A 13,298-nucleotide genomic window follows, 5' to 3' on the forward strand; every position below is an offset into this window, starting at 1 on the left:
GAGGGGGCCCTCGGATCACAAAGCCAAGGTCACTCATGGCAACCCTGATAATTAGATCCTAATAATAGATTAAAGGTGTAAAATTCACCTCTACTCACCAACAGACTAAACAATCCAGCTCAAGAGAGATTGGAGTGTGGAGGGGGGTGCGGGCAAGGTAGGGGGAATTCATTACCCTTCTAGGGGAAGCTTCAGAAGCTGATCGATCCTGACAGCATAATGGAGCAACAGTGACCATTGGGAAACTAATTGCCACAGGTCCGGGTGAAATCCCACGCCTGCGCTGCAGGTCACTCGAGCGCTCTGTGTTACTGGTTCACACTGGCTTGCTTTGTCTTCGCAATGTTGCCAGTTTCAGCACCCTCCTGGGTGTCTGATAGCTTTTCATTTCTTTTCTCAAAGAAGACACCGATTTCACACATAAAGAGGAATAGCCGCTGCCACTACTGACGGAATGGCAAGCATGCCTCTGACTGTGAAGGAGTGAGGTCACGCTCTCAGCGGTGAGCGGGGGGACGGAGACTGCTCCCCGTTTCTCACGGCTCTCCTTGCCGTGCAGTGGCCAGTGCTAACCTGTAGTCTTCCCAGGAAAGGGAATGTTTTATGGTTATAGAAAAGGTAGTCCGACCAGTCACTAGTCCATGACTTTCCCAGGAAAACACCAATCGACAATTGACAAACGATTTAAGAGCTGAATGCCGTGGGCTAACTTTTCTGATCCTTAAAATTGATTCCCTTGAAAAAGACTTGGAAGGAGTTTGAAGTTTGCAGCATGGTGCTGATGAGTCAAGAGTACTAGTTAGTTTGCCACTAATTGTATCTATAAGAATGATTAGGGTCTGTATGGACAACATCCGTGTGGCTGTGTGTAATTTTAACAGTTTCTGAAAGTTCAACTCTCATATTTGAAAGACGTGACTGATGCGCCATGATTGTAACATCGGGAGAACTGTGCGTGCCAACTTTGAGAGGGGTAGCTAGGGAGGGAACAGCAGCAGGACACACACACGTATTTTAAGCATGTATCTGTGTGTGCTTGTTCACATGTATGTGGATATATGTGTGTATGCACACATGTGTGTATGTGTGTGAGGAGGCCAGATGCTAACACTGAGTATCTTCCTCGATCATTTTCGGCTTCATTTACCGGAACTGGGTCTCTGAACCAGGAATTCACTCATTTGGCTGAGCGAGCCAGACAATCTGCCCTGGGGCTGCCTTGGGTCTTCCTCCTAGATGTTGCATAGTGTGTAGCCAGCTCGCCCACTCCACACTGACGTGGGTTCTGGGAATCGGAACTCTTGTCCTTGTGCTTTCAAGGCAACATTTTATCTACTAAGCCATCAAAATATACTCTTTAAAATATGAGAACGTCCAACCTTCCTTTTGCTGAAGTGAGTAACAAAATATTCCTTTGCCCTGTCAAACACTTCCTGAATGCTAGGAACTGTGAGTTTTGAAACAAGGCTCATTTGTTGAGCTGTTAAAATAAACTATCTTGTTTATCTAACAGGAATCGTGCTAAGAAGGACAATGTCTGCTAGAACATGTCTCGTTTTCTCAAAATTAAAGGTTTTGTTGCTTTTCTAACATGAGAGCTGAAGTCACTGTCCTCCCTGACTTTTAACGGGGAATGTTGATTCCACAAGTCTAGGCCAGCTCTCTGTGGACAAGAATGATATGAATGAGCTTTTCAAGTCCGTCAAGGTCAAGTGCAGTCCTCTGTAGTGGGAAGGGTAGAATGTTCGCTCCAGCCTATCACAAACGCTGTCTCCTCTATAACACCGCTGAGTGAACTAAACTAACTGGAGAATGGATATTGAGTGGACTCAAAAGGAAAAAGAAATTACCTTTTCGGGTCTATGATCTTGTAGAGTTTTCCATTGTGAGTCTGGGTCATACTCTTACTGCTTGATAGAATGTATACTTCTCCTGATGAAAAGAGAAATAGTACAGAGTGAATTCATAGCATGACATCAGAGCCAAGCAGAGTCATGGGTCTCCCCTCGTCCCCAGGAAGATGCTCTGCCTCCAGGTGTGACAGCACCTTACACATCCTCCTCTGCACTGTACCTTGAGTCCAGTCACCTCTTCCCCATCCCCAGACGACTCTTGTTCAGGAGGACATTGTTTCTCACCTGAACCACAGCCAACAACCTCCTCCCTGGGATCCTTGTCTCTCCCTTGGTTCTGAAGGTTTATTCTTACCCAGTGATTCTTTTCAAGAATGAAATGGCTTAAGTTAGGTCAAGCCGAATTTTCTTGCCTTCTCTTGAGGTTGCTTGGATAAGCCCCTCCCTTTGTTCTTTCCTCATTTCCACCCCCATTCCCTTCCTGTTCCGTTCCTCCCATATTTCCTTTCTTTCCCTTCTCTATCTTCTTTCTCTCCTTTCACCTCTTTCTTGTCAAGTCTAGGGGCAAACTCAGAGCCTTGAGTGTGTTCTAGCCAAACACTCTACCCCCGATGCCCACCCATAGCCCTAGGCAGTCTCAAAATTAATAATGTCTGACAACAACATCTAAATTATTCCACAGAGCTTATGAACAAAAGGTGAGTATCTCTCTGACTCCCTTGAGTGGGGTAGAAGCACATTAAAGAAAAACTCAGACATAAAATGCATTTCCTTTGAATGTTGGACGATGGTGGAATGCAGTTTTGATCCCTGCATTCTGTAGGCAGAGGCAGGCGGAGCTCTGTGAGTTTGAGGCCACCCTGGTCTACAGAGCGAGTTCTAGGACAGCCAAGACTATACAGAGGAACCCTGTCTAGGGAAAAAATGCTTTCACTTTGGAGCAAAACTAGACAGATACCCCATGCTTCTCAAGCCCTCCCACCATTTCTTCTGATTTCCCCCATTTAAGGTACAAATAAAATCAACCTGGACTTTCATTATAGAGAGAATATTCTGACTTAGGAAAGAAACATTCTTTCTTTCTATGCCTTCAAACTCATTTCTGAGTGGAAGGAGCATAGTCCTCATGGATTTTTAGGGTGTAGTTAGTAAAACCCCACACAGACTACACTGAACTCTGTAATTTAAAGCAGTGGAGAGCGGGCAATGGCACTTTCCCATTAATCATACCCCAATTACAACTCCCTTCGGCTCATCAGGCTCCGTGTTTCTTTCTTTCTTTTTCTTTTTAGTGGAGGGAAGTTTGAGTTTAGCTCCTGGTTTTAGGGATCGCAGTATGTGTTAGTCTGACTCTGTGACTTGGGAGATGTCACTGCAGGAGTGCATGACAAAGGATATCCCTTGCCCTCACAGCAGCCAGGGAGCAAGGATACAGAGAGACAAGGTTCTGACTTGAGCACCAGTTTGGGGGTTGGAGAGGTGGCTCTGAGGTTAAGGCAGCTGTGTTGCTCTTGCAGAGGACCTAGGTTCAAATTCCAGCAGCCACATGGCAGCTTATGACCATGTATAAACTCTAGTGCAGGGATCTGACACCATCTTCTGACCTCCTCAGATACCAAGCACGTATATTATATGCATATATACATGCAGGCAAAATAGCATAAATATAAAATAATAAAATAAGTTAAAAAACATTTTTTAAGAGCATCAATTTCTTGGCATTGAGGGTCACCTGATAAAGGTGCCACCACCTCCCAGTGGTACCAGGACATGGTGATGAGGTCTTCACCACACACATAAGCTCCATATATTGATAAGCATGCCAAAAATACTGTTGCATGGATGGTCAGTAAGATAATTTCCGTTCTATGGGCAAGGCTCTCCAGCCCTCAGATTATCTTGCACAAATTTTATTCTCAGATGGGCAAAATAAATAAGTTAACAATACAGAGGGCAAATTAGCTTCAGAATCTACCCTTCTAAAATATATTAAAGAGACATGGACAAGTGGGACGGTTTTTCTGTTGGAAATAAAAGGACCGTCATAGTGTGCAGTGAAAAGTGTCGGTAGGTATGGAGACATCCTCCCTTTGGAACTTAAGGTTTTTTCTTGTTTTTTTATGCTTTATTACTTTAATATTTCTAAACTATAAACCAGCTATAGAGATCCTTGGGGAAGGATGATGGGAAGGAAGGTCTAACTGTACCATCCTGGGATTCTGTGGAGATCGCCTTTGCTGTGGGCACATTTCCAACAAATGAAGGAAGACACCGTTATTCTAGAGGGCAGAACAAAGTTTTACAAGCAAGGAGTGAACCTAGAACTTCATGGGGTAATAGATATGGTACCTAGTTCATCTTCTCCAAATCCCAAGACGTGACCTGAAAAGTAGCCTCGACAGGACCCGCTGGTGCCCAGACAGAGTGGCTTTTCTGTCCATTGCTTGGTCACGGGACTTTGCTGGAGAGTTAAGAAATTCCTGGAACAAAACACACCACAAACCTACAGTGAAATGCAATAAGAAATTGTCAAACCAGACTGTACATCACTTCTCAAGGGAAAAATATACACTGTCCTATATGGGAACACTGTGAAAAGAAAACCAGATGAGGATACAGGACTTCAAGACAAGATGGGGTTTAAAAAGGGCAATGAAAAATCCAAGTAGGAAGCTGGGCAGTGGTCTCATTACTTAGGGGGCAGAGGCAGGCAGATCTCTGTGAGTTCAAGGCCAGCCTGGTCTACAAAGTGGGTTTCAGGAAAGAAAGAAAGGAAGGGAGGGAGGGAGGGAGGGAGGGAGGGAGGGAGGGAGGGAGAGAGACAGAGACAGAGACAGAGAGAGAGACAGAGAGGAAGACCCAAGTAGGAGAAAGTCCCTCCCCTTCCTCCGTCTGGAGAGGACTCTTCCCAGGTAGGCGGGTCTCAACCTCAGGGTGTGCTGCTGAAATCAGTGTGACAAGGGTGGGTGGAGCCCAGGGGAGACACAGCCAAGCATGGGTGACAACGGCAAGGGTTTCATCAATTCCTTATAATTACCCACCAGGAGACCTTGAAAATTTAAGCTACATTTTTATTTTGTAGTAGGTACTTCTGTAGGTGAATTACACGCACAAGGTCCTGAGAGCTTGGCACTACCAAAATTCTCAGTCTTCCGGGGTAATTTTTCAAACAGCTTTCACGAATCCCGTAAAACACGTTTTAGAATTAGGCTGAGGATAAAGGGAACAGTCAAAATAAGTGGGAAGTCCCTCACAAGACTGCTTTGCCTTCAAATGTTATCCCATCAAACCGATGGAGCCTACTGAAGAATGTTTTTTGAAGCATCTCCTCAATTCAGCTTCCAGATGCGACGAAACACAGGAAGCCATAACATTTGTGTGTGTCCAAGGTCTGACTTGCGGGCCACAGCCGCTTGAAAATATTTTGGTAGTGTGCCAAGCAATACAAGAAACTGTGGCATTGGGAAACATACCCATTGCGATCTCCAAACACGTAGCTTCCGTACAGTCTTTCAGACTGGCAGCCTCTGTAGATGAATCCACCAACCAAAGGACCGTTACTGAATGGCTTGAATTCTAAAAGTGACGGCTCACTTTCTGAAAAGAAAAATAGCATTAGAGCAAATGAAACATTCTCAGAAGTAAAAGTGGTACAGACCAATTAACGAGAATTACAATAATTTAATTCCAAATTGTGTTTCAAAAAGCAAGACAAAAATTCTTTACAGGTATACTTATAAAAATAATGAAACTCTGTTAAAATAGTATCAAACCATAAGTTTAATGAACTGAAAATGCCCACCAGGAGCTTGCTATTGTTATCAGCCAGGAGACACCAAGATTCCAACACCACTCAAATCCAGGTGTTTTTGTTTTTTGAGACAGGGTTTCTCTATGTAACAGTCCTGGCTGTCCTGGAACTCACTCTGTAGACCAGGCTGTCCTTGAACTCACAGAGATCTGCCTGCCTCTGCCTCCCAAGTGCTGGGATTAAAGGTGTGTACCACCACCACCGGCCAAATCCAGGTATTTTGAAATCATTGTTATTTACTACAGAACCAAAATACTTGAAAACTTGAGTTTTGAACAATAAACATCTGTAAAAATGGTTCTGCTTATGTTTGGTCAACCAAACAGACCTATGAAATTATATAAAACGTTTAAAAAGTTTTAAAAGTTCGCACGTGAATGAAAAATAAAAGCCCAGCCCATAAAGGTTTCTAAGCCTTCATTTACTGTATTCGTAGGAACAGTCTCTCAGTGAGTGGTACCTAACTTGTGGCCCTGTGATAGTTTTGGTCATAGAGCTCTAAGGTTGATAAACCCAGAGTCAGGATGCTCCTTGCATGTGACAAATTCACACAAATTCATGAGGACCTCTTTTCATGCATTTATGGAAAACCAGTCAAATCAGCCACAATCAGCGGCACCTTGTGGAGGCACTTCTGGGGCAATACAGTCCTTTTAAACAGTGAGCCTGTTCTCCTCTCACGCCTATGCTGAAACAGAGCTCTGAAAACACAAGTGTGAGGTGCCCAGAGCGGGACAGAAGGTAATGGACACTGGGCTTAGGCTGCTGACATCCACCCTTTACTGTTCAATTCTGTCTGACAATTAACCTTTCTGTACCCCAGTATCCCCCTCAGTTCAAGGCAGCTGTCACAGTGCCTGTTATTTTTCAGTAGTTCTGTGAACGTCTTCACAGTGGGAGCTGTGGGCACTTTGGGTGCGTTTTAAAATATGAAAAATAAGATTGTTATTCCTCTAACTGTTTTGTCTGGATGTTGATGTAATTAGTAGAGTTTAGTTAAATCTCGTGGTATAGCCAAAATCCATTGAACCAGTTAGTGTCTTGTTAGATGTTTTTCCAAACAATGTTATTATTTGATTTGACTTTTTAAGGTGCACACACACACACACACACACACACACACACACACACACGGAGGGAGAGAGGGAGAAAGGGAGGGAGCAGGGAAGGGAGGGAGGGAGGGAAGGGGAAAGGGAGAGAGGGAGGGAGAAAAATACCTAGGGGAAAAAAAAACAAAGTAAAATAAGCAGATATGGCATGAACTCACACAGCTGCCCCATTCCTAGTGCTAAAATAAACAGCTCTGTTGAATGGGTAAATAGAAGGAGCAATCAATTTAATAATCTCAATCTACTGTGCTCCCTAAGTCATAATAACGCTCACTATCACGCAGCCTTCAGGAGTACTCACTACAGCGCGGAAAACAGCTGAGTTTTGGACTTCATTTTCCAACTTTATGTCCTAAGTTCTCTGTAAATACTCCAGTGATCATGTTATTAAAAATAACGTTCAAACATTTTATTCCCATGACTTGTTTTTACAAGTCAATTACTTTGTTTTCTCTAAAAGAAACCCATTTTAAAATTATTTTTATTAGAAACATTATTTTCTTAATTGCTCAGAATGTTCAGTAATCTCTTACCTTTAAGCTTACTTCTCTGCATATAAGATACAAAGACAAGTTCCCCTATATAAAGGGAATAAAGAGACATTCCTCATCCTGAGTCTCAGAGGAGCAAAATGCAAGCCACTGACTTCTGAGACTATTAAATGATTTGAACCTACAGGGAACCACGCAATCCAGGGGAAAGGCAATTAAGTGGAGGAGCCCTCAGGGCTTGGAGGAGTCCTTGAACCTTTAAAATGGAGCAATTTACTCACTGGCCTGACAGAGGCCACTGTTTTTATGCTTTCTTGAATGCTTAGTATGCAAACCCTCTTTTTCTCCAATTAATATACTAAAACCAGTCTTCACCTTAAACCAGCCTCCGTAAGCTTGACTCACCGTAATCTTTCCCTTTTATGATCTGTAGGATTCTGGCTGATGATCTGTTTTTCCCATTGGAATCTGAGCAAAGTATTGTTAAGTTGATGTTTATGTCAGTGGGATGTCGATCCACGGCGCATCTACATAACAAAGGAGACAGATACTCATTAATCTCTACCAGGGTCTCTTCCTGACAGAGAAAGGAACGCTGGCTTTGTGGGCTGGCTAGGATCCTAGGAGCAATTTAGTTGGGATGTTCTTGAAACCACTGAAGGAAACATCTGATGTGTTTGTTTACCCTACTGAAGCTAATGACCTGGGAGTGTGTTTCTTCATTTTTCTGACTATCTTCTTTCTAATGAACGTTCTCATCATCGTAAAGGCCTTTGTTAGCCTATCAGGAAGGATTACCTCATGCATAACACCTTGGCAGAGTTTGGAAATATGAATCAGTGCTCGTCAATTCATCTATGCCACACAATGGATGTAATGTATTAGCCTTAGAACTAGTGCTCTTTCCTACATGGAAAACTAACTTTAAAAAATTACATACATTAATATACCGTATGTGCACGCACGCGCATCATAGTGTGTAACGTGTGGCGGTCAGAGGACGATCTGTGGAAGTTGGTTTTCTTATTTTCCTTCTATTCCTGGGAGTGAACTCAGATGTTACGTTTGGTGGCATGTGCCTTTACCCGGTCCCTGAATGGTCACCTTCTGATATACTCAGGGAGCTATAGCGCAATAAACCACACTCTGCAGCCCAGGGACTGAAACACGGCTGGCAGGCACACGCATGGAGGACAGAGGTCTTTTACGTCTCCCTTGTCTTTATGTCCCCCATACCTAATGTGGAGATCAGAATCTCCCTGTGGTTCTAACCGCTGATGGAGTTTTCTGCAGGGGCCAAGGGTCACTGCATTCCTGTTACCTAGTCTAGGTCTAAGAGGTCACAATATTCCTGGCATGCATCAGTGAATAAGGGACTAGGATTGGAGAAAGAATGAAGCCTGGTGACAATGTCTGAAAATCTCAAAAATGCAAAACAAGCAAAAAAAAATCAATCAAACAAACAAACAAAACAACCAGGCTTCTTGACATGTTGGGACCATGTAATCTTGTTCCAAGGGTGAGGGGGTACCATTCTACAAATTATGGGATTCTAAGCAGTCTCCTTGGCCTTGACCATTAGATGACAGCAGTGTGGTCCAGCCTTTACCCCCTCTCATCCCAATTGTGAAATCCCAAACTGTCTCTAGACATTGTCAAATGTCCCCAGCGGCAAAAACATTCCATTGAAACTGCTGTTTGGGCCAACGATATACATTAACTACTTATAAACCAAACCCACTGAAAAATGAAAAATGTTAAATGGTGAGAGTAGGGGCTTCAGAGATGCAAATTCCTTTACTAAAATAAAACAAAACCACTGAGGGCTCCAATCAGCCCACTGCTGATAGAGAAGCAGGAGCTGGGGCAGCTGTACAGACAAGACCCCCACTGTCCTCAACGGCACAGTCTGCCATTATGTTGTGACGTAATGAGGAACTTTAGTCCACATTGGCTGAGGCGATTCCTTCAAGTACCTTTTTTTTTTTTTGAAGAGGGAGAATTTATGTCAAAAAGAAGCTTGACTCGTTTCCAACAAGCAGCAGCGACCATGCTGACAGAGGCGGCATTCCCTGAGGTGAGCTGCTGGCGACTGTGACCTCTGCAGCCTCTCATGTGGAAAGGAGGCAGATGTGAAACTAAGGAGAGGCTAAGATGGTGGGAGCCTGTCCCCCTCCAGAGCGCGTACCACCCAGAGTGGCCACTGCCGTCAGCACTGATGTGCCAACGCCATCTCTTCAGCTGTCTACTGAAAGTCATTCTACTGGGCATGATGACAATGGCAGGGGCCTATGTCAATGTGGGCACAGGGCTTACCACTGCTCTTTGTACCTTATGGTCACATTACTGTGAACCTATGACTTATTCTTTTTTTTTTTTTTTTTTTGTTTTTTCGAGACAGGGTTTCTCTGTGGCTTTGGAGCCTGTCCTGGAACTAGCTCTTATAGACCAGGTTGGTCTCGAACTCACAGAGATCCGCCTGCCTCTGCCTCCCAAGTGCTGGGATTAAAGGCGTGCGCCACCACCGCCTGGCAACTTATTCTTGAAATTAAAAAAGAAGACATTGGGCTGGGGAGATGAATCAGGGGGGTAAGAATGTGTGCTGTGCCCACAAGAGGACCTGAGGACCGCCATCCTCAGAAAGGTCAGACACGACACCAGCCTGTACCTCTAGTATTGGGAATCATGTGTGTATGTGTGTGTGTGTGGGGGGGGGGCGTCGGCATTAGAAAAGACAGAGCTTGCTGCCCAGCCAGGCTCGCTGAAATACCAGGCTTCAGGTTCAGTAACACATCTGTTTCTAAAAGTAACGGAAAGGAGGAAGGGGGATGGTCGAGGAAGACATCTGACTTCCTCCTGGGCTCTACTTTCTACGTGTGAAAGCATGAGTGTGTATACACACCACACACACACACACAAAGTTAAAAAGGTGCTGTATGGTCAGTTACCCAGAACACCACAGGAGGTGTACCTAGTCTAGCACCCTGCAGGGGGTGCATACTAGCCATTAATGGTTTTAGTGTCTTTTCTCTTCATTAAATCTTTATCTGTCTGAGAGTCTCTGCAAGGAGAGCAGAATACATAAGAATTCCTCTCTAGCCTTCACTTGCCAGAGGAAGCAGGGCTCCATGGCACAGGCATCTTGCCATGGGAAGGGTCTGGAGAGTGCCTCATCACTGAGGCTCGGACCCCCAGGATGGTTGCAGGACCGCTCTGGAGGGAGGGTGGTGACTCAGGCTGCTTCACTTCAAAGTACGGCTTTGTGGCGGGTGCGTTTCTGAGGTATAGGAATGGAATGTGACTGTTTCCTCCACATCCTGACCCCACCGTAAGTATTCCCTGCTGAACAGATTTTAAGATCTGTGGAGATGCCAAAAAGGAAATGAACTGTGGACTCGGGCTTTGATGGAGGGAAGATGAAGGGCATGAGGGATTATAAAAATAAAAAGTTTGAGAAATATTCACCTTGCACATAGTGAACACTTAATAAACATTAAATAGCAATAATAACTAAGCTAGTAAATGAATGAACGTGGCCACATACGCCCAGTCTGAATGACAGACCAGACTGGAAGGGGTTTCATCAGAGAATTTCTGTTATTGGTTATAGAATTTTTAAGGTGCCCGAAACCCTTCGTTCTAGAGATTTCTTAGTTTTCTCTTCTTTATGGTTCATTATAGTATAAGCAGAAAACAGCCAACATGAATTCCTTTAGTAAGTTTTTAAAGCATGAAAGACATTAACATTTACCTCAACTCCTTGCAAATTAACACCCGACCATCTTGTATTAAGTGAGATCATGGCAGTAAGAACTGCTGTGCGTGAGGCACCAGGCAGCACTCTGAACTTTACCTGTGATTCTCGGCTACAATCCCGACAGAGCCCTTAGAGCACACTCGTTACCTACCACGTCTGTGTAACACACGTGCTGTTGTCTGCGAGGCTCACATCCTGGCATCCCAGTGCCCTCTACAGTCAGGAGGGCAGACAGGACCACTAGGGGCTGATAGCATCACAAGAACACCACTCTCAGCAATGGAATGATGCTATTGTTGTGAGAGGGGGCTGGTGATCCTAGGAGCGAGTTCCCCGTAAGAGGATGAGTTTGGCAACTTTCTGTCTCCCTCCCTGCCCTTTGCTCTCCCCTCCCACTGTGAAAGGAGGAAGCAAGAAGGCTCTCCGCAGACACTGAGCAGGTACTGGCACTGGAGCCTCAGATTGCCCAGAACCAGAACTGTGAGCCCAAAACTATTTGTGAATTACCCAGTATGTGGCATCCTGTCGAAGCAGCACAAAACAGACTAAGGCAACAGGAAAACAGAACTTAGAGGTATTTAAAGGAAGAGAGCCAAAGGGCTTCTAACAGTGGTTCAGTGGTTCCCCTCCGTTTTTTTCTAAGAGCTTGTGTCTTCCTTTGCTCAAGCTTTTTTTCTTTCTTTTTTTTTTTAAGTAGGGACAGAATAGGCGGATGTCCTCACCTGCCTGGATCATGGAGCCCATGGGCAAACACTTCTGGGGGCTGGTTGGTGCTGTTGAAGTGGGGGTTGCTCCGTGGTATGGCGTAAGGCACACTGCACACGTCGGTGTCCACATCCAGCCTCAGCACGGAGCCTGTGAAATCACTGAGAAATTGAGGGCAGTGAGTACTTCATGTTCGGGTTGTGTGTTTCATCTGCATACCTGGGGTGACGTGGCTCTAGGGAGAAAGAAACCACCCCCTCTTTGAACTCAGAATTGCTTGAGTTCCAAATTCCATATGGCAAGGAGTGAGACCAGGGGCAGTTTGGGCACAGATGGAGGTGGCCAAGTATGTGGCATAGTATGTGCCTTGCTTTTTTTTTAAATCTGTCCTTTATCGTCTTTGCCAGGCGATGTGTTTTATGTCCTCAAGACATTAGTGTAGGGGCACATCTACTACCCAGCTGCTGGGCCCAGAGGAAGACACAGGGCAGCCTCTGCAGCAATAATTTTAGGATAAAGCAAAGCGACGCTTCAGCATAAAATAACCACGTGTTCAACCATCAGCGATAGCTTCTAGTTGCTGGCTCGGAGCCTACGTCCAGGCATTGGAATGATGTTGATGCCAAAGAGTACTTGTTGGTAATCAGACTGTTACCTTAACCCATCCATCTCTTCCATGTCATCCAGCGTGATCATACCGTCCCCAAGGATGATGTACAGAAAACCATCAGGACCAAAGAGCAGCTGTCCTCCGAGATGCTTTCGGTGGAGCTCGGCCACTTCCAGAAACACCCTGGCTGTCCTCACATCAACTTGATGGGGATTCTTCCTGCGTGAGGGAAGGGAAAGCGCCATGAGTCTTCAGGTATAATGTGAATTCACCGGAGAAGTAGCAGTGTACAGATACATTTGGAACGGAGCTAATCAATTACTCTGAAAAATTACTGAAATTTTACTGAATTATTGAATTACTGAAGAATTACAATAATTTCTACATTTTGGAAACATTGCTGAATTGAAGATAATTAAGAAAAAGTACCAAAGATATTATTTTACTTAATTTCCCTTATACACACACATGCACATATATATACACACACACACACACACACGTATGCACATACAAACATATACATGCACATGTTTTATGCCGTGAGAAGATTCTGCTTTAATTACTACCAATTCATGGCAATCATTTCTAAATAGTTAGTGAAGAGATGAAGAAGAGAAAGCAATATGGCAGAGTTTGCAGGCTTCCAATCAAATTAGTTAGGGATACCTGGACACTGTATATTCCACAACCCTAAGGATGTGGTCATGAGGCCCGATAGCCCACCGTTCTTGGTTGGTGGTATAAGACACATACAGCTTCCCATTTTTCTTGTAATTGGGATGGAATGCAAGGCTTAGCAGGCCCCTTTCATCTCCTCCCTGCAGTCAAATGAAAAACACAAAGAAATTGTGAAGTTAATTATGTTCTTTATTGTGTTTTAACTGGGACCCCCGAAAAAAGTCTCTTTCTTTCTTCTGGGTAATCTTTGCCCAACCTTTTTCCTTTTCTCCTTTGCCTAC

The 13,298-nt window shown here is 44.4% G+C and overlaps 1 protein-coding gene across 1 annotated transcript in view; it reads right to left on the reverse strand.

Annotated features, from left to right (window-relative positions):
• Nucleotides 1-13,298, reverse strand: part of Hhip (hedgehog interacting protein) — an 89,657-nt gene that overhangs the window by 15,734 nt on the left and 60,625 nt on the right. Inside the window, exons 5-11 of the mRNA XM_075976542.1 lie at nt 13,006-13,157; nt 12,382-12,555; nt 11,744-11,887; nt 7,670-7,791; nt 5,327-5,450; nt 4,203-4,333; nt 1,851-1,932 (exon numbers count right to left, since the gene is read on the reverse strand). Of these exons, the coding sequence (XP_075832657.1) occupies nt 1,851-1,932; nt 4,203-4,333; nt 5,327-5,450; nt 7,670-7,791; nt 11,744-11,887; nt 12,382-12,555; nt 13,006-13,157 (929 nt within the window). The remainder of the gene's footprint in view (nt 1-1,850; nt 1,933-4,202; nt 4,334-5,326; nt 5,451-7,669; nt 7,792-11,743; nt 11,888-12,381; nt 12,556-13,005; nt 13,158-13,298) is intronic.

The sequence above is a fragment of the Microtus pennsylvanicus genome, chromosome 6 (genome assembly GCF_037038515.1).
Source record: "Microtus pennsylvanicus isolate mMicPen1 chromosome 6, mMicPen1.hap1, whole genome shotgun sequence".
NCBI lineage: Eukaryota > Metazoa > Chordata > Mammalia > Rodentia > Cricetidae > Microtus > Microtus pennsylvanicus.